Below are 21,243 nucleotides of genomic sequence, written 5' to 3' on the forward strand. Positions count from 1 at the left end.
ACAATACTGTTTTTTAAGGATCTAATTTTTTAATTTATCTTTAAATTACTATCTTCAACACAATTTACCTCTCTGCAGTGTCTCTGTAAAGACAGGCTGTACCCTTTTATTGGATTCTTTGGAAAGGGTTATGGGAAGAACAATGAGCCAATCCGTGGCTACCTTTTGACTTTCATCATTGCTATTGCATTTGTCCTCATTGGTAAGTGCACTTTACAGCTATCCTAGAAGAGTGTGTTTTTGCAAATAGTATAGCTTTCAATACTATGTCAAAGGGTCTTTCTATGCAGTAACAAATGTGAAATGATGAAGGTGTAATAGACTTTACAAATCTTATTTTTTTATTTATCATCTCCCAACAGCTGAGTTAAATACCATTGCTCCAATCATCTCAAACTTCTTCCTCTGCTCTTACGCGCTCATCAACTTTAGCTGCTTCCATGCATCCATCACAAATTCACCAGGTAATGCCATGGGTTTAATGAAGCTCTTTCTCTGAAGGTTGTTCTCATCCAAATCATGTTAAGATCACCATTTGCAAATTATAGCAAATACAAATATTTTTTTGGCCCACATGAAGTGGTTTTGTACAATAAACCAAAACAGCTTTTCTGAATTCTACAAAAGCAATAAAAAGTAATGCTGAACAATAAGTACAATACTAAAGCAGTTTTAAAACTTGTTTGTAATTTGAGCAGAAATATTAGTGCTGCCAATAGCAGTGTGATTGCTATTGACAATACTGCCATCAGCAATATAGCTATAGTCATATGGGCCTTGCAGCCTGGATACACACCTTTACTGACCCAACTTTCTGTGTACCCAAAACCATCCCATTCAACTTTCTATTGGCCCTTTGTGATTTTTTTTAATGCAAGCAGGTTCCTCAGACATTCTTTCCAATCTGTCCACATATGATGTGTTTGGCTGAAGAAAATAATTTGGGCTTTCATGTTCAACATTCATCACTGTTGCTGTATCATATAAATACTTGGTCATTCTGGGTGCCTGCACTTCATGTCTGTTCGAAGCTTTCAGTTTTCTGACAAAAAACACTCAAGTCACAACACATCAGCATAGGGATACTTTTTTTTTTTAAAGTGACAGTTTTTTTTAGTTGAGTCCAATGAGATTTGAAGATTACAGTCACATGGCTAAAATAAAGGTATTTATCTTTAGCCATTTATTTATCTTTCTTATATAACTGACATCTAAAATGTAACAGCTTGCAGTTACCACACCTTTGCATTTTGCATCAGTTTGCTGAATAACCCATTTTATTCCATATGTTTTTCAAAATTATATTTGACATTTTCTTTTACCTTTAGGATGGCGTCCATCTTTCCGATATTACAACAAATGGACCTCCCTTTTTGGTGCTGTCGTGTCAATGGTTATTATGTTCCTCTTGACTTGGTGGGCTGCTCTGATTGCAGTGGGTATTATTGTAATACTTCTGGGATATGTTACATACAAGAAGCCAGGTGAGACTGTTACCTTTTATGCCTTGATTTATGCACAAGTGAAGCGAGAATATTAATTATAGTAAGATCTTTCTTAGTGTTTACCTGCCCTCCTTTTTCACTCCACAGAGGTGAACTGGGGATCCTCAGTACAGGCCGGAGCTTACAACATGGCACTGACCTACAGTGTAGGCCTCACAGGAGTGCAAGATCATGTCAAGAACTTTAGGTACCGTCATTGTAATAGTCCATGATCTGTAGATATCGTATTGTCCTGGTGTCAATGTGCTAAGCCTTGCTTTATCATTTACCATTAGGCCACAATGTCTTGTACTCACTGGACCTCCTAACTTCCGTCCTGCGTTGGTTGACTTTGTCAGCTCCGTGACAAAGAACACAAGTTTAATGATCTGTGGCAACGTTGTAACTGTGAGTATAATTTTCACTAACAATACTGCGTTAAGAATAATGTACATTGAAAGAAAGACGGTTGCATACTGAGAGTTAAAATATACCATTTGTATATATCTCTGAATAGTAGAAATGGAATTTATAACATGTTTTTAGCAGGGTTCTGAAAAGACATGTGCAGGAAAATTTGAAAGGTCAAAATTGGTATTTTTCTATTTTTGGACGTAATTAGATACAGATGTCTGTTTATAGAGCTGCCCTTAGCAATTTCTCCACTAGTATTGTATAATCTTTGTACACAGTTGAATGCGATGTCCTAATCTATTTCCCCTCTTACAGGAAACTGATAGGGTGCCAGACTCAGAGGGACATCTACGTTGGTTGAATACCAGGAAAGTTAGATCCTTCTACAGTGTAATTCGTGAAAACACCTTGCGAATTGGAGCCAAAAGTCTCATGCAGGTACAGACAAGTTCACTGAAGCACATTTCACCTGCATGATGTTAATGCTATACAAAGTGCTGCCAGCTTCTGATCAACAGTATATGGCAAAAAGTGCCCTGAATATTTCTGGCATTCATCATAAAACAATGTGCAATAATTACCAATTGAATTTAAAAAAAAAAGGATTGCATGACCAGAATAGTACCTAATCCATGAAATTTTAAGAAATGCAATATCATAAGATGATCACAAGGTGGCAGTGCTACTCTTTGGGACTGCTTAATTCACACTATACGTATACTGTATATTCTTCAGAATAATAACACTATATATTTACACTATATATTTACAAATCATAAAACAGGTATCTACTAGATGGGATCATTGCAAATGTGAAAATGCTGTGCTCTGTCCTCTACTGTACTATAAATGACACCAATATAGTGTAAAATTTAAGATGAATCTTGAGGATAAGTTAAAGTACATCAGACATGCAAGTGATTATCATTTTATTAGAAGCTGCTTAAAATTATATCTACTGACAATGTAAAAGCTAAAAAAAAATGCTATTGCTGACTTTTATTTCAGCATAGGAATGTTTCCCCTTCTGTTAATGTAATAACCTAGAACGTATTTGCAAAGTAATTGCCCCATGACAACCAAATAGCAATTATACTTTGTTGTACATGCTTACAGCGTAAAATACAATCAATATCAGACCGCAGACACAAATTTGTTTTGATTAATGCAGCTAAACACTGCTGATCAAAACCAGAGTTGTGTCAATGGGCTGATAGAATACACTTTTACTGTGTTCATATCCATGTAAATTATGAACCTGAGCGCAGGGTAATATCTGCCTATGTGTATGAGCCTCGCTGCTGCTGAGCTGCTTGAATCTGCTTTTTTATTCTCATTGGGTTTGATTAATTAAAGAAGTTTATGCTGTTCACCTAGCAAAGTGAATTTTCACTTTGCAAGATAATTTGCACTTAGCTAAGTGAATTTGGTGAAAGTTCTTTTTGCAAATAATACCCAAGCATGTGCAAGGAAATCTAAAAAAAAACAACAGGATTTTTGCTTGCACATGATTGGACGGTTGAAAAACAGAGCTTCACCTCATTCACTAAACTAAGTGAAGATTCCTTTGCAAAGTAAAACATTCACTTTGCTAAGTGAACAGCCTAATCTCCTTTAGTAAATCAACTCCATTGACTTTTATGGGACCCATAAATGCTGGTCTTCATACTCATGGAAAGTGAATCTGGCTGGTTGCAATGGATTACTGTACTTTGCACATCATCAGTGTTCCTTGTACTTTCTTTCATACCCATGTTACAACTACCAACTATGACAGCTATAGACATTGATGTCTTTAATGGTACTAATAGAATTCTAATCTTTACCTATGCAGGTTTCTGGTCTGGGTCGTTTAAAGCCAAACACTTTGGTGCTGGGTTATAAGAGTAATTGGCAAGAGGTGCCAGGGCAGTGCTTAGAGGAATACGTTGGGGTCATTCAGTAAGTATTCTTTCAAATACCTTCTTGTATTTAGACACCATACTATCTTTTGGCACTGTCTACTGTTTGTGCTCTCTCTTCTTTTACCCTTTAATTTTTAGGAAATGTATAGTATATAGTTGGCCATTAGAGGAAGCTCTTAGTGGCTCACTGCAATTATTCTTTCTCACTGCTTTACACCCAGGACGGTCCTTATAATGACGTAGCCTGAGGCTGTTACCTCAGGTGGCATTCTTTGGGTCACGTGGGGGATAGGAGGGGGGCAGACATGGCCGCTCTGCTGCAAAATGTTTGCAGTGTGCCTGCGCCCCCTTTCCAGCCAGAACATGCCAGGTTGCTAAAAGCCTGGGCGGGGAGAGTTCAAGGGCCATACACATCTCCCCGCTCAACTATTAGCAACAAGGATTGCTCTGGCAGGCATCTCACCCAGCTGCCGGCAACTAGTGAGGTTGCCAGATGATTCAGAGACCACATTCCCCCAACCCCACCCCCCACCTCAGGCGCCGAAAAGGCTAGAGATGCCCTTGTTTTATTTCCTAAATAATACTCCCACAAGTATTACATTGCTTTCAGTTGGTCGGCAGCATTAAAGATTAGCATTGTGAGTAGGAGCAGTAAAATACAACCCTTGTGTAGCACTGCAAAGCAGGAAGTAGAGTACGCTATGTGAAAAGATGTAACTGATCTATTGCACACATATATACAAATTATACTTAGAAATGCATTTATTTTTACAGATTAACACACATTAATAACATTATTTAAAACAAGATTTACAAGAGAAAAAAAAGGCAAGACAAAATATAGATTCTTTTAAAAACTCCTTTTTTACAGTTGTATAGTCTCAGGTTCATCTGCATCTGATCATTCATTTTTCTTCTTTTATCCTGTATTATTGTTCTGGACTTATGTTCAGTGAAACAATAGAGACCAGATAGGACTTTTAACCTGCCTGATCACTAATTTCCCCAGTGGCCAGTGGTACCTGCAGGAATTCATAGATATGAGACTGGAGATGTTCCTGTGTGTTCACAGTTTTGGGGCAACCCTCCTCAGTGGGTGCACAGATAGCTATATAACAATAAAAGCAGTTCTAACGGGTAGCACAGTGTTATAGTGGTTAGCACTTTTGCCTTACAGCTCTGGGGGTCCCTGGTTCGAATCCCGGCCAGGTCACTATCTGCAAACTGGTTTGTGTGTTCTCCCTGTGCTTGTGTGGGTTTCCTCCCACACTCCAAAGACATGCTGGTAGGTTCAATGGCTCCTGTACAATTTGGCCCCCATATGCCTGCATGTGAGATAGGGACCTTAGAGTGTACACCCCTTGAGGGCAGGGACTGATGTGAATATGCACCATGTAAAGTGTTGCGTAAATTGTTGGCACTATAATTAATAAATAACCTATCCCTGTTCTATCCAAAACTTTGAAATAAAAAGTTACTGTACACTAATCCCTCAGCAATGTTCTGTAGTTGTAATAGATTTTTTTCATTCTGTGAGATTAAAAATAGTTAATGTACCCCTCCTCAAAACAGAGTGTTGTTACACCAGCTAACCCTAACTTCACAATATCCATTTCTTATGAAGTTATTTTCAGATATCCAAATAAACAAGTTTTATTAAAGTTGGTCTGGCTGGGACTGCAAACATGCTTCTTAGTCCATGTTTTTACTGCTTTGCAGCAGAGAAAAACTTTGCTTTGCATTTCTTATTAGAAACTGTCACTTTTATTTTGTTAGCACTTCGTATGCACTTGCAGCAGGAAAGCTAATGCAATTCTTTTTTTACAGTGATGCATTTGACTCTCAGTTTGGTGTATGTGTTCTACACTTGAAGGATGGCCTTGATGTGTCACAAAAAATGGAGGGGCAGTGTAAGTGCAACAGTATAATGTTATTTCAATGGATATATTTGCTACTAAGAAATACATCTAAATCTAAAAGTATATCATAAAGCAAAATATGTCAATTGATGTCTATAGATTTTACTGAAAATATCTGAATGTTATTGTTACTACAGTGGATGAGATCAGTATGTGAAACCAACAGAACCTGAACAACAGAACCTTTTAAATAGGAAAATTCTAGCATAGTGTAGTGCAGTATATAAGTACAGGTCTGTTCAGAATAGAGAGATAAAACTGCAGATGCTGGGGTTTAGTTAAGGCAAATAGGCTGTTTGCACTTTGCAAGGGAATTTTCCCTTAGCTTAGTGAATGTGGTAAAGATTTACTTTGCAAAGAATACCCAATCACAATACCAAAGGGGGAAAAAAAAACAATAGTATATTTGCTTGCACATGATTGGATGATGGAAGTCAATAGAGCTTTACCTCGATTACTAAACTATGGGAAAACTTCTATTGCAAAGTGAACAGCCTATTTGACTTTAGTAAATTAACAGCATTGACTGAAAGGCAGTCTGTTCTGAAGAAAGCAGAATATGAACATGCAGATCATAATTTAGGAACATACTTTGCACTAGCAGTTTTGACATTGTTTGAGTCTGTTTTACAACCATGTGATCTTGCTTGTTATGTGTAAAACAAATCATACATTGGGAAGAAAATGTATTGTACGATTAGTAGTATTATGTTGTCCATACACTTCGAAGTGACAAATGTCTCTACCTAAATTTACAGAAATCTCCTAGTAAATGGGAAAGTCTTACCATTTTAGTGTCCAATTGTTAGAAAAATAGTGGAACCGGTGCTTCCATTGGACAAATATATAATGATTAGCTTCAAAAACTACACCTTCAAAATTGGTTTGACACGGTACAATTATAAATGATTATTTTCCCACCAGCCAGATATTGAATGTTGCATCATACTGGATCAAAAATCTACATGCAGCCAACAGGGATTGGCATACTGCCTGAGCCTGAGGCTTCACCATTGATATTCAAGGGGGTAGGGATTTTAACCCAAGGGCACTGTACATATAGCACACACTTATCATGATAGGTGTCACTGTTGGCAGTGAAGTTGTGTGTCCGCAGCCGCTGGCAATGCACAGTGAGGGTGTGTGGAATGGTGAGTCTCAGAAGGAGAACCAAGGGGTAGAATTATACAGGGCAGCATAATAACAAGACATGGTGTCCTGGCAAGAAAGCAGACATAAGCAAAACTCAAACCCCCAACTTCACTGTCCTGTCCTATTACATTTTTAAATGCTAAGAGTAGTGCTGATACACATAGCTTTCATTTACACATTGGTTCCTTAGTCTCTCTCTGGTGCCAGCCAAGTGACCAATGTTGGAGCAGAGATTATGTGACCATTGCTCTACCATTTAGTTGTGTAGCCTGCACCGAAGGAAGCACAGAGTACCATATTTTATAAAAGAGGTACGAAAACCACCATCTTTTTTAGTATGAGGTATTTCTTTGGAGTGCATTTACATGTATCTTTAGCTTGAAATGTGTGTCAAGGGCAGTAACATACATGGTTAACCAGTTTATAATAACTTTTTTTAAATATTTGCTTTACCCACAGATAACATGGCTTTCCAGGACTCAGATAATGAGGCAATATCTGACAAGGAAACAGAAAAAGGTTAGAATTGTTTTTTAACACCATTTAAAACACATTGCGGATTTTAGGACTGATCCACAGAATAAAATGACAGATGGCCATAGCAGCCAACCACGTTACATGTTCCATTACCTCATTAGAAGCTGCTGAATGCCTGCTAAATCCTGCGCTAAATGCTTGCCGTGGACAACAGAACATTTTTTTCAATCATAGAAACCATACTCAGTATTTCTAACACAATAAAATATGATATCACAGAAAAATTATACATTGCCATAATTTCTGTTATTTAAATTGAGCCATGTTCATATACTTCTTTCCAGAGCCCCCTTGCATAATGCCAGAGAATATGAATCAAACTAACACAGAATTCCAGGGTCGTAAGGGAAAGAAAAGCATCCACATCTACTGGTTGTATGATGATGGAGGTAAGCAGATGATTGTAAATGCATGTCCTAATAACTCTGTTCTCCTAATATGAAACTATTTAATGCATTTTGCCCTAATAAACAGTTCTGTGTGGTGAAGCAAAAATTCTGAAAATAATATAGAAATCAATTATTTTCAAACTAACCAGTATTCTTTTTCCCTGAAGGTCTCACCCTGCTTATCCCATACTTGTTGACACGCAGAAAGCGCTGGGGCCAGTGTAAAGTACGAGTCTACATCAGGGGAACCCAGGAGAATGCGGAGGAAGAGAGAAAAGAGTAAGTTATAAATAACACCCATTGTTTTATCCAAAGAATATTAATGTCAACAACAAACCAATGAACAGTGTCCTCTGAAATATCTCCTTCCTATCTCTATTTACAGAATGCAGTCTCTCCTACAAAAGTTCAGACTGGGATTTCATGACGTTGTTGTGCTGACTGATATAGTCCAAAAGCCACATCCCAAAAAGTAAGTTTAGGAACTCAATGTGATATCAGTTGAGGATATATTGGGAAAGAAAAGCTGCTCATGAAGACTGATCCTAATCCCAGTCAGTCTCCCTATACTAAATCTGCATAAAGATGTGTGAACAAATGATCAGATTCAGTTATGCGTGGCTAGCTTTAGCTATTAGAAATAAAGCTCTTTACTGGAGTTTGTAACTCAATGCCTTGCCTAAAAAGGAATAGTCATTTGTGTGCCCCATCAAAAATCAATGGCATATCAACAATGAAAAACATTGCTGGATCTGTACAAGTTCTGCAGACTAGGCCTCTAGTTTTAAGCCCAGCTGAACTTTCAGAATAAATAAGCTAAACACATTGCCAGGGATCCCAACCTGAAAGAAGCACTTTCAGGGAGGTGTCCCTCTCATTTCCGGGAGGTGCTCCCCCCCCCATCCACGGAGGAGAGGTTAGGGGGGCTGGGAGAGAGCACCCCCCTGAAATGATGGCAGATAGCACAGGAAGCAATAGCTTCTTTGCTATCTGCAGGCTTTCTTTTTTTTTTTTGTATTCTGACAGATAGAAAAATTCAGGTCCCCCTCTGCTGATTGACAGCAGCAGTGGGCGGGTGCATTAGCTAGTTTGCTATTGGCTATTGCAAAGTGCAATAGCCAATAGGAATCTAGCTATGCAATCGTATGCCTTTTTTTTTCTTTTCTGACTGACGGTCAGGCCGCGGCTCCAGATGTCAGAAAAGAAAAAAAAAAACGATCGCAGGGAAAGGTTTAATCTGCTTGATAGAGCAGATTAAACCTTTCTGGGAGAAAATGTTTCTCTCCCGGGCGGCCGGGAGCCGCTATCTAATAGCGGGAGACTCCCGAAGCTTCCGGGAGAGTTGGGATGTCTGCATTGCAGGTTCTTTACTCTTAAGATTGTAAGCTTGTTTAGGCAGGGTCCTCCTCACCTATTGTTCCTGTATGTTAATGATGCTTGTCAGTGTTTCTTACTTGTCGTCTAAACGATTGTACAGCGCTGCGGAATATGTTGACGCTATAAAATAATTGTATTTAAAACAAAAGGTGCAAAAAGTCTTATATGATATGCTCCCATGCTAAACTGGACCTACAACTCTCCAATCAGAAAGGATCATGCTCCCTGATGATTGGAGAGGTGAAGGTCTGACTTTAGGGTTATTCACAAAAGGGTGAAGAGTTTGGAGGAGACAGGTGAAGTGAACAATCTAGGCCTAAATAGCTGATTTGGAAAAATTCTCCAATTCAGCTCACTTTCCAGTTCAGCTATTTTGTCCTAGATTGTTCACTTCTCCCGTCTTCTCCAAACTCTTCACCCTTTTGTGAATAACCCTGTTAGTATTTGGCAAGTCAGACTTCTGCAGAAAGGCAACTGCTTCCACACAGAGTAGTCCTTCTCTGTAGCATGCTGGAAGTGGACAGGCTTTATACTCAGACTATGGCTACTTTCTGAAGAAAATGAACTTAAAGACCTTGCAAACCTTTGGTATTGAAACACCTGGAATGTATTTAACTTATTTAAACTGAATGTGTAGTTGTGCTCTAAAGCAGAAATAAGCCTTCTAAAGCAGAACTAAACCCACTAATTTAACCACAAAACAGTTACCTTTAAGGCACGCCTTTAGTATCACAGTTGCAGAGAGAGCTCTCAAACAAATTTTCAAACCCTCAAATGGATGGTGCCATGGCTGGTCACATTTGCAGCACCATGGCAACTGCTTATCTAAATAGTGCATAAGGTGGCACCTTCCTTGGCAGATAGGAGGGTTTAGTTTTGCTTTAATAATTAAAGCCCAACAGTGATGTGTTAGTAGGACAGAGTTGTGTGGCAGTAATTATTTATATATCTACAGCTTTAGAGTGCTGTGTTTTCTGATTTGAGCAAAGCCTAGATTACCCCAGACTTCTTACCAGTTTAATGAGGGGTAACTGTCATTAGGGGGAAGAGTGAGGCTGGAGAATAGCATCTTGTCTTGGTTTTAATCCATGAATCAGGCTAGCTGATGAAAATAGCCATTTGTGGCAAAATGTTAGAAACTTCAGAATTTTAATCAATGTGGTTTATTGATATTTCAGAAGATACAAATGCTGCTTAGAGAACACTGTAATCTATAATGTAATGTTCCTTCTGTTTTCCAGCATGCAGTTGTTTGAAGAGTTAGTTGCTCCATATTGTATTGAGGAACAGAGATTGGATGATGCACTGATACCACCATGGGGAATAAGTGAAATGGACCTTATACACCATGCACCTAAGGTACAACTTATAAATGTTACCAGATTTACAGGACATGTATAACAGACTCAGGAAATACAATTCTTCTTGTCTTCTCTACAGAATGTTCCCTTCCCCTTATGACACATGAAATTCTATTTTCAGAAATAGACATAGAATTCATAGAAGGCTTTATATTAGCTAATTTTTCCTTACTAATCATACAGTAGGTCTGGGAGCATTAAAATGTATATGTAATGCATTGACAATACAATACTTTCATTAAATAACAGGTTAAACATGAGCACAATGCTAATCTGAGAAATAACTGGTAGAAATTTAATGACTTCCTGGTATAATAGAAAATTTACATGGATGCTTACTCAGGTGCACTGCATACATCAATCAAATGGTACCCACAAACATGTTGCTCAGCGGCAATGGTTTTGAATAAGAGTTTAAAGCTAAGCAGAATTTGGGGATTTATAATAACTTTAGGACATAGAAAAAGTTTGTTAAATTGTACAAGCTGATCTCCATTATGTTTTTTACTGGAGAATATTGTACACAAGATCCAGCTAAATCAGAATTACTTTAATGTATATTCCTAGGCAAAACTTTTTTTAGTTTTGGATAGCGTGTGGAGGGGTGAGATCCTCTGTCAAGGTTTTATTGTTTTCTGTACCACTTTGTGGACATTCACTCCTTTGTTTGTCCTGATGACTCTGGTCACCAAAAGCAAAAGTAACAGGGAACCCACATTTTTAGAGTTTTCCCAAGAACAAAAGGTAAGTTGAAATCTTCCACTTGGGACACCTGTTCTGGGGACAACTGTCTAAGGCCTCACTCACACAGGGTTTTAGACTGCAGGTGGGGATTTCTGCCGCAAGAACCTATGGATTCTTGAGGCAGGAATCCCAGGTGGTTCCAAGCAGATGTGGGCACTGCGCCCATTCAAGTTAAGGTAGGTTAATGTAGGTTCTTGCTGCAGGAATACCCAGCCTCTCTGTGTGATTATAGCCTTAAGCTGGTCATACACCTACAGATTTTCTGCAGATTTTCTATGGTCAGAAGGAAAAAGTGCAACAGATTCATCCATCTACGCTAAACTGTGTGGATGGAGGAATCTCCCACTGGGCTAAGCTTCAGTATCTCGCTAGTCGGCCCCCGCTAACTCTCGAAATACCTGCATCCAATCAGATTGTTCAGGTATTTTAACAGCCAGCGTGGGACAGTAAGTGAAGTCAAATTTCTGCAAGGGTACACAAACAGCAAAAAATAAACTGCCAGGGTTTTTAGCCCCACTCATGTCCAAAACTAAAAGAAACAGGTTTTGGTTATGCACTTTAACTAGAAGATTCATATAAACGGTATCTTATCTTTATCTTTGTAATCTTTTTCCCAGTCTGAACGATATGTGAGACTAAATGAGATCCTCCAGGAGAACTCACGGGATGCCGCTCTTATTGCAATGTAAGTAGTAAATGAGTAAAATGTAATCTGCCAATATACATCAAACATGCTATGTCTATTAAAATACCTTCAGCAACATTTTTTTTTTTAAACTGGCAATATAATGCTTAGGTTTCTGTTAGAAATTTCAGACGAGCAAAAAACAATTTGCAGGGCCCCTAACCCTCCATATATATCTGTGAATATTAATTTTGTGATAATAGGAAATACCTATTTCCTATGCTCCTTAGCTCCACCTAGTGGCCCTAATGTAGTATTACATCACAATAGATTCAACCTGAAAAGAAAACATGAAAAAAATAATTTTTGACATTATTCGCACAAAACTAATGTTCACAGATATACGCAGGGCAAAGGGCCCTGCTAACTGTTTATAAATAGACCCCTTTATGTTTGACAAGCCATAGACAAGAAATCTCCCACTAAATTTTATACTGAAGCAGCACAGTAGCTCTTGGGGAGGGATTTTGAGTACTGAAAACAAACTGTTGACATCTCCCCATACAGTATATCAGGCCTCTTAACTATGCATATTGGTTAACCTGACCCTAACACTTAACCCTACCCAATCTCCCACACTGAACCACTGAAATCCTTTTTATAACCCTTACTCTTAACCTAAAGCTTATCAGTAACCTTAACCTGAAATGTAACACTTCACCTAAAACCTAACAAAATGAGAACCCTCATCTCAGCCCCAACATAATCCTTACAATGAAATAATATCTGTGATGCCATACTTTAGTTACTGGGTGTCAGAGCCAAGATAACAGTCCTGCATCGTGGTTTTATAGTACTTAGATCTCAGCATCAAAAGCTACAATTTTTTTGAATGATGGCTCCTTCCTACAGCTGCACATACTTCAGTGGTTAATTACTTTCAGGGAGTAGCTGCAGAGGCATGGAGAAGTCACAATACTAAGAGACCTAGAATACCGTAAAGAGGGGGTAAGGGTAGAGCATAGGTAGCTAGGAGGTTGTAGTGCACAGAAACTTGAGAGAAGCAATATAAAGCTTACATCATGGCCCAATTGGGCCGTTGTTTTGCCATTTCCTATTTCCGAGTCCTAAGCATTTGAATAGTAATGTGACATTGACACACTAACAATGGGTGTTACTGAAAGTTTGTCTTATATAACATCACTGACCGCGTTGCAACCAAACATCTTTTGATTCTATTTGCAGAAGCCTTCCAATTGCAAGCAAATGGACCTGCCCATGTTCCTTGTATATGGCCTGGCTAGAGATGTTATCGCATGACTTAGTCTCACCAGTTGTCTTCATCCGTGGTAATCAGCAGGACACACTCACAATATACTGCCAGTGAGCCAGATGCAATCACAGAGTAATGTAAAGACACCCAAGTGGCTAAAGTCAATGTTTCAAGATGTTATTTTATGTAAATGAAAACATTTATTTTGAGAGAATTTAAGGGCAATTATTTGTATTCATGTTGTAAGAAAATCCTTACTTTAGGATCACTCCAAAACTGTAATTATCAAATAACTTGCTTACAGTAGAATATAGGTGGCAGGGAAGTCTTTGTACACATACACCAACAGTAATGTAAAAGTTATACTTTTAGCCTGCAGTTATATCAAAATTAATTTCCTGACAACTAAAAAGGTATTTAATATGAGATGTGTTCTTCGTATTATATGAATGGGGTTAAACTATGAAACTGGAGGAAAGACAAATTAGAAGCATTGTCCATAGCGCCGGAACTTTAGCTTTCATTTTCTAGTAGACTTAAAAATACACAACACACCTTACCAAATGTTGTGGCCAACTCTTCCATTTCCCCTTTGCTCCAGTTTTATTGTAGATTTCTAGAAAGGTGGGTTAGCTTGCCAATTTAATCAAATAAAATATAGCTAAATTTGCTTGTTATTATGCTCTCTTTGTAAACCTGTATTATATCTTGTAAATAGCGTGGGAATGTGTTTGTAATAAATTTGCTGTACAACTATCATGTAGTTTGAATTCCATTTCAGAAAATGCTACCAGCTGTAAGACCTATGCATGTCACAGGGCTTTTGTAATCATCCTCTATCACAAATCTTACAGAGGTCTGAAGTTGTTGATATATTCCAATTGCACCTTGAGTTCTCCACCATAACGTTATATTAAAAAAGCACTGGCTTGCTAGGCTACACTCTTTTCCAGGTGTAATTGCCAAGCCATGGTCCAAAATGGATGTAACCCAGTAAGAGCTTGTATAAGCATTATGCATTGCCTCTGCACCCATCTGAGTGTTCCTATGTGCACCAGTTCCTAGATGGTTCCTCTGCTGCCACTAGTGTTGGTTTTTAGTCCAGCTTTACATGATCTAATTTAAATCTCAGTCTAGAAGGACCAGTCTTATAGTATTCTATGGCTATTCAGAAGTGAAGACAAATTGCAGTTGTGAAGTTTAGGTAATATACAGTATATGAAACTCTGGATGGGTTGAAACACTGTAGGATTACCAATATTCATTTACTGCTAGGAATAGCATGGGGCTTACTCCCCTTCCTCTCATGTAGCAGAGCTGTATTGTACTAGTGTCAGTAGCTAAATGTGCCCCGATAACAGTCTTCTGCAATCTCCTGGTCAGCAGAACTAAGACTGGGAGTTAATCAGGTTGCAGACATGGAGATTTGAGTGTGCAGAGCGCCAACCCATCTATGAGCTGCTGCTTTATATTTAATCAGCAAGCCGAGCCGGGGGGGTGTTTTAATCCCAGGTTTATAACAAATCTGTGCTGCTGGAGTGTTGGTCAAGGATCTGGCAGGTGTGTCTGGCTCTCAAAACTGGCTGCACAAAACTGTGAAACCTTTGGCAGGTTAAACAATTCCCATAATGGTATTTCAAATAAATATTTAGCTAGTTTACTGAGGTATGCCTCTAATAGAAGTGTACACTGAATATGATCATACAGGCTCCAAATCAATAAAAGAAAATATGTTTTAACATTTTATTATGTAAGTACAGACTACAGATTAGCACTCTATATTTAAAAGCATACAGTATAAAAACAAATTTTAATCACGGTGCCCTTTTGGGTGCAGGATATGCTTTAAACTCTTAAGAATGTTAAAGGTAAAAAAAAGAAGACAGACACGATAATGGGTGCATTAAAATACCCTAAACGTATCTCTCCATATTGAAAACAATACCCAAATGGTAAATCAGGAATTCTGCTAACTTGCCTGAATTTTACAGATCTGCAAATATGGCAGTGTAGACCAAAAGAAATGGGAAAGCAAGCATTATTTCCCACTATTAGGCAAGATCACTTGAGGATTCAATGTTACACCAAAAGACTGGTATACTTTACCAACCCTAATCTTTTAGCTCTATCCAACAGCAGAAAAATGTTGTCCCTTGCTTCTCTTCTCTTGTAAATGCTGCCTTCCTATGCTGACACCAAGTACAACTCACCTGGCCCACTGTCCTACAGGGTAAATAACTTTGCAACTAATGCAGCCAATTTCACTGGAAAAGAGTTTCTGGTGGCAGATAACAAGCAGCTAATAGGGCACCATAATGATAAATCTATCAGTCATTTCCATTTATTTTGTTCACAACAGGAAAATATACAGCTCTTTTCATAAGTCTTGAGGTGGCTGCAGAGATCACAAATATATCTTGATAAGTAACAATAAAGGGCAGTCTTGCTAAAATTGAGAGAGTTGTGGTTTGCTCCTCTAATGAGCCTTCATAGCTGTCTAGGAGCCCAACAGAAATAAAAGACCTGACTTGGGATTGGAGTGCCCTCCACAAAAAGATTTAACTTTTCCCATTGTACTATAGACTTTAATAAACTATAGGCTTCAAAATATATTCAGCAGTAAAGACACATTTGTAAACGTGATTCAGTGACGCAGTGACTCATAGCACCATGGTTTTAGTGTAGTCAGAACAGTAAAGTAAAACGCTCATTCACATGGTCTGTATGAGTTAACAAAACTTCCCTCTCTAAAATGTGCTGCCAATTACCGAAACAGTCAATTGTATGTTTTCACACAAAAAAAAAAAGACAACACTTTAACATAATTCCTTTGTTAAAGATTCTAACATAGGAAATGTTAGGGTGGAGTTGCTTGAAGCACATCTCCACTCCAAACATTTGCTTAGTGATACAAAACAGTTTGGTCACTGTGTTTATTCTTGAACTAGTTATCAAACGTATTCAGAAAGGGCAGAGACAAACTAGGAACCAGACAGGCTACGTGTATCTAGTGCATTTATAAAACAAGCCGGGAATAGCTAGTTACAAGAATGCATTGTAACAAAGTATCCTGAAATCCCCTGGTTAATCTCACATCAGTCTAGGGTTTCATTTACACTATTCCACCAATAGTATGGCTTTCAAGTGCTAACTACAGTATGAAAATCCTGTCAATTCATGCAACTTGTTTAGTTTAGGTTGCTACAATAGTCACTTAAAAAGTAGCTTGGCCTAGATAAAGGACACCAAAGGGAGGCTACCATACTTGACCTCTCCTTATGAAAATGCTAGTTGCCTGGCTATTATGCAGAATTGATGGTTCTGATACCTTCTAAGGCATTGACCTAAACATCACTTTCTCATCTGTACGTTAGCTCCAAGTCAGTAATGATGCCAGAGACAGTCAGGCAACCTGCATTCACAGAAGGTGTTTGCCATTGGTAGCTCTTGCATTTTTCTTGAGCAAAGCATGGTTTTATGCCCATTACACTAAAGTGGAATAAACATGATGTAGCCCTATTTGGCAGTTGCATGAAGAAAAAGCACAAGGTTTGGCTTCAATTGTCACTGCAAGACTTTTACTTTACATGGCCATATGAAGAAAATAATAAGGCCCAGAAGGACCATATGAAGAAAAGAACAAGGCCCAAAAGGCTACATTTGAATAGGTCCCTACCAGTTGGCAAAAAGACACTTCTTTGTGTTGGTTTTATATAGGAGCAGTGAAAAGCTTATTCATGGAGCACAAAATTAAACAACTGAGCAACTACATGTCTATAACCATGTATGGGGGACATTTATCTGGTGCTAGGGCTACGTTGGATCACAGTTCAGTGGCCAAAGTACTAGATAAATGCCTATATGCTGAATCGAGGTACTAACCACTTGTTTCCTTTATATAGCCATATAAAGGGTTATAGGACAGTGGTCACTCCCTAGAGCTTTGCTCCTGATCTTGCAGTCACACAAGGCTGGCCTCAAGGCTTTGGACAGGACAAAATAATCCAATCTCCAGCCCACATTCTTGGCCCGAGCATTCATCATGTAGGTCCAGAAGGTGTAGGCATAAGGCTTGTCGGGATACAGCTCACGGAAGCTGTCCAGGAAGCCTTCAGCCAACAGAGCTCCAAATCCCTCCCTTTCCTGTGGGGTGAAACCAGGAGTCTTCTTATTGGTTTTGGGATTTTTCAGATCAATCTCCTGGTGAGCAACATTTAAATCACCACACAGAATAAGTGGCTTTTTGTTGTCCAATTCCTTCAAGTAACTACGAAAGTCTACATCCCAGCGTTGGCGGTAATCCAGGCGTACCAGGCCACGGCTGGCATTGGGAACATAAGCAGCAACCAAGTAAAAAGACTCATATTCGGCAGTAATTACACGGCCCTCCTTATCATGCTCTTCAATTCCTGATGAAACAAAAGCACAAAAAACAAGTACCAATAGTTAACAAAAGTCGGTTTCTCTAATTTGACTGCTAAAGTGGAAATACAATTTAAATACCAGTTAAATAATAAACTAGGGATGCACCGATATATCGGCCGAAAATTGCATTTTTGGCATAATGCCAAAAGTGCAATTTTCCGGCCGACATTTTCTATTTTAAAAGGGAAATATCAGGGGTCTGTTTGGACCCTCAATATTTCCCAGAAGCCCCGACCAGTAAAGTAAAATAAAAAATGAATAAAAATAAAATATAAAAAAATTAGAGTTTATAAAAAATTAAAAATGTGAAAAAAATTAAAATAAAAAACATTTTTGGTATCGGTTTCGGCCTGACAATTTGTTTTTGTTTCATTTCGGTTTTAACATTTCCATTTCAGTGCACCTCTATAATAAACTTTATAGCAAAAAAAGATAATAAAACTGACCCCAAACCATTAGAATTTCCCCCTTTTTGTTTTAAATACCACAAACACTACATACAAAAGCCAGTGTGAAGAAATGTAGATCGTTCACATACCAATGCCATAGGAGACATTTAGAGGTTTCTTCTTGGACAGCATTGCCACTCCACTGTAGCCCTCCTTTTCATCAGAACAAGCCCAGTACTTGTGAGGGTACTCGGGCATTTCCTTAATATCTGCAGGAAGGGCTTTTTCTGCACACTTTGTCTCCTGCAGGCATAGGATATCAGGATCCTCCTCTCGTACCCACTAAATATAAATAAAAAAATAAAAAAGTTGGACTCTGAAATAAATTACGGAAAGGCTACGTTTATAAGCATTTATTTAAAAACTACCTACGGCCAAATATTTAATGTATAACCCCACATCTAGCACAATCAATGTCACCAATGTTATAGAGATATTGTCACCTTGCCCATTCAGGGAAAAATGACCGTGTCTCTTCCAAGGACCCTTGTACCAGTGCTACTCTGTAGCAGCCAGCAACAATATATAATGCTTTCGGGTATGGGAAGGGACATGCAACGGGGTCTTGTATCCAACTGCTATGCTTGAGCACTGTCACATGCTCCCCCTGGCTTCCAACACGGGATTTTGGTACGTCTGCAATACAGACGGAGCAGCGGGAAACCCTAACAAGCAATCAGTGGGTTTTTCTTCCTTTGCTGCTTTTGTCCTAGTATACACTATATTGCCAAAGTATTGGGACGCCTGCCTTTACATGCACATGAACTCTAATGGCATCCCAGTCTTAGTCCGTAGGGTTCAATATTGAGTTGGCCCACCCTTTGCCGCTATAACAGCTTCAACTCTTCTGGGAAGGCTGTGCACAAGGTTTAGGAGCGTGTCTATGGGAACGTTTGACCATTCTTCCAGAAATGCATTTGTGAAGTCAGGTACTGATGTTGGACGAGAAGGCCTGCTCGCAGTCTCTGCTCTAATTCATCCCAGAGGTGTTCTATCGGGTTGAGGTCAGGACTCTGTGCAGGCCAGTCAACTTCCTCCACCCCAAACTCACTCATCCATGTCTTTATGGACCTTGCTTTGTGCACTGGTGCGCAGTCATGTTGGAACAGGAAGGGGCCATCCCCAAACTGTTCCCACAAAGTTGGGAGCATGAAATTCTCAAAAATGTCTTGGTATGCTGATGCCTTAAGAGTTCCCTTCACTGAAACTAAGGAGCCAAGCCCAACCCCTGAAAAACAACCCCACACCATAATTCCCCCTCCACCAAACTTTACACTTGGCACAATGCAGTCAGGCAAGTACCGTTCTCCAAACGCCAAACCCAGACACGTCCATCAGATTGCCAGTCAGAGAAGCGTGATTCGTCACTCCAGAGAACACATCTCCACTTCTCTAGAGTCCAGTGGCGGCGTGCTTTACACCACTGCATCCGATGCTTTGCATTGCACTTGGTGATGGAGGCTTGGATGGAGCTGCTCGGCCATGGAAACCCATTCCATGAAGCTCACTATGCACTGTTGTTGAGCCAATCTGAAGGCCACACGAAGTTTGGATGTCTTTAGCTATTGACTCTGACCTCGCTCTGTCATTTTAAAAGTTGCTGTTATTCCCAGTTGCTTCCACTTTGTTATAATACCACTAACAGTTGACCGTGCAATATTTAGTAGCAAGGAAATGTCATGGATGGACTTATTGCACAGGTGGAAACCTATCACGGTACCACGATAGTATTCACTGAGCTCCTGAGAGCGACCCATTCTTTCACAAATGTTTGTAGAAGCAGTCTGCATGCCTAGGGGCTTGATTTTATATATCTGTGGCCATGGAGGTGTTGGAAAACCTGAATCCAATGATTTGGAGGGGTGGCCCAATACTTTTGGCAATATAGTGTATGTCAAATGTGTTCTGGCCTTTCAAAGAACCTGTTTGCTTCTATATTTCTATCCTGATGGGTTCCTTTCAAAACTAACCAGGATCCCTGTGTAAGTTCCGATGTGCTGAGTAAGCTGAAAACACTCTCCTGCCAAGCAGGCTTCAAGAAGTAGGAAGAGTGCTGCTCTACACCCACAATGGGAATTTTTCACCAAAAAATGACAGTTTTCAGTAACTGTTATGACCCTTTTGTTAAATAATGCCAAGTGTATGTCTCCTGATAACTGTCCCAAGAAAGAAACAAAAACAAAACCTGGAAAAGAAGAGCTATTATACTTACCTGTCCTACCACACATACCTCGGTAAGAGTATCCAGTATCTGACTGACATATGGTCCCCCGCTGAGTGACGTGGTTTCACCCACTAGCTGTTATATCACTACAGGACACAATAGCGATGTAGCAGCCGGAAAGTGAAACCACTGCACGCAGCAGGGAACCATAAATCCAACACTACCAAAAGTGTGTTGATGCTGAAGATTCTATGGCTGTTGTAGCTCCTGAAGAGAATTAAGTATAATACCTCTTCTTTAACAGGTTTTTTTTCCCCCAACACTGTTCTGCAAGGATAATAATTTGAACATGAGAGACTGTTTTCTAATTTTCCACCCTGCTATGTAACTATGACCACACTCACATTTACACCTTCTTTTTTGACCCATGCTCTGATGCCATCAACATTCCAGGAGCTTATCTTCCATGTATACTTCTTGCCATCGTCAGAAGTCAAATTATCAGGAGCATCCTCATACACTGGAACAGGTTCTGCATCCTTTCCTCCTCCCTTCTTCCCTTTCTTGTTCTCAGGTTCTGAAAGGCAAGCATGAATATGATGAAAAGTGGGGATGCCATGTCCTCATCCTGCTGAATAAGGCCATCATTGTACCTACCCTCATCCTGCACAGCCTTGCTCTTGGTATCTTCCTTCTTCCCACGTTTTGGCATTCTGGAGATGACAGGAACCAGACGTGCACAGAACAGAGTGCGGAGCGTTTTGAATGCTGTACCTGCACACATGAATTAATTATGTCAAACCAACTTCTATGTGTCTTAAGCTGGCCATAAACGTATAGATTATCTGCAGATTTTCTATGTTCAGATGGAAAAAGTGCAACAGATTCCTCCATCTATGCTCAACTGTGTGGATGGAGGAATCTACCACTGGGTCAAGCTTCAGTATCTTGCTAGTCAGCCCCGCTGGCACTCAAATACCTGAGCAATCTGATTGGATGCAGGTATTGTACAGGTGTTTTGAGAGC

General features: G+C 39.3%; 2 protein-coding genes across 3 annotated transcripts in view; one reads left to right on the forward strand and one right to left on the reverse strand.

Moving 5' to 3' along the window:
- Positions 1-13,293, forward strand: part of LOC108788651 (solute carrier family 12 member 3-like) — a 22,485-nt gene extending 9,192 nt beyond the window's left edge. Inside the window, exons 12-26 of the mRNA XM_018558478.1 lie at positions 79-202; positions 363-464; positions 1,329-1,484; positions 1,593-1,692; positions 1,781-1,892; positions 2,214-2,336; positions 3,733-3,839; positions 5,630-5,712; positions 7,333-7,392; positions 7,695-7,799; positions 7,967-8,078; positions 8,185-8,271; positions 10,418-10,535; positions 11,899-11,966; positions 13,152-13,293. Of these exons, the coding sequence (XP_018413980.1) occupies positions 79-202; positions 363-464; positions 1,329-1,484; positions 1,593-1,692; positions 1,781-1,892; positions 2,214-2,336; positions 3,733-3,839; positions 5,630-5,712; positions 7,333-7,392; positions 7,695-7,799; positions 7,967-8,078; positions 8,185-8,271; positions 10,418-10,535; positions 11,899-11,966; positions 13,152-13,293 (1,599 nt within the window). The remainder of the gene's footprint in view (positions 1-78; positions 203-362; positions 465-1,328; positions 1,485-1,592; positions 1,693-1,780; positions 1,893-2,213; positions 2,337-3,732; positions 3,840-5,629; positions 5,713-7,332; positions 7,393-7,694; positions 7,800-7,966; positions 8,079-8,184; positions 8,272-10,417; positions 10,536-11,898; positions 11,967-13,151) is intronic.
- Positions 13,294-16,819: 3,526 nt separating this feature from the next.
- Positions 16,820-20,988, reverse strand: APEX1 (apurinic/apyrimidinic endodeoxyribonuclease 1). Of its 2 annotated transcripts, none has more exons than XM_018558579.1 (4): positions 20,860-20,988; positions 20,622-20,794; positions 18,143-18,335; positions 16,820-17,588 (listed from the first exon to the last, which is right to left on the reverse strand). In XM_018558579.1, the coding sequence occupies exons 1-4, from the start codon at positions 20,927-20,929 to the stop codon at positions 17,074-17,076; spliced, it is 951 nt and encodes a 316-aa protein (XP_018414081.1). In that variant the 5' UTR covers positions 20,930-20,988; the 3' UTR covers positions 16,820-17,073. The 2 variants fall into 2 exon arrangements, with proteins under 2 accessions (XP_018414081.1, XP_018414073.1); XM_018558571.1 differs by having other exon boundaries at positions 16,821-17,588; positions 20,875-20,988.
- Between the last annotated feature and the right edge of the window lie 255 nt (positions 20,989-21,243).

This window comes from Nanorana parkeri, unplaced genomic scaffold (assembly GCF_000935625.1).
Source record: "Nanorana parkeri isolate BGI_ZX_2015 unplaced genomic scaffold, ASM93562v1 scaffold15, whole genome shotgun sequence".
In the NCBI taxonomy this organism is placed as follows: domain Eukaryota; kingdom Metazoa; phylum Chordata; class Amphibia; order Anura; family Dicroglossidae; genus Nanorana; species Nanorana parkeri.

Excerpts from the sequence above, each read along its gene's own strand:
- APEX1 (XM_018558579.1), bottom strand. The coding sequence starts at position 20,929 with ATGCCAAAACGTGGGAAGAAGGAAGATACCAAGAGCAAGGCTGTGCAG. Across the intron at positions 18,336-20,621 it reads TCAAAAAAGAAGGTGTAAAT|TGGGTACGAGAGGAGGATCC; the intron begins GTGAGTGTGGTC and ends ATTTATATTTAG. Across the intron at positions 17,589-18,142 it reads AAATGTCTCCTATGGCATTG|GAATTGAAGAGCATGATAAG; the intron begins GTATGTGAACGA and ends TTGTTTCATCAG.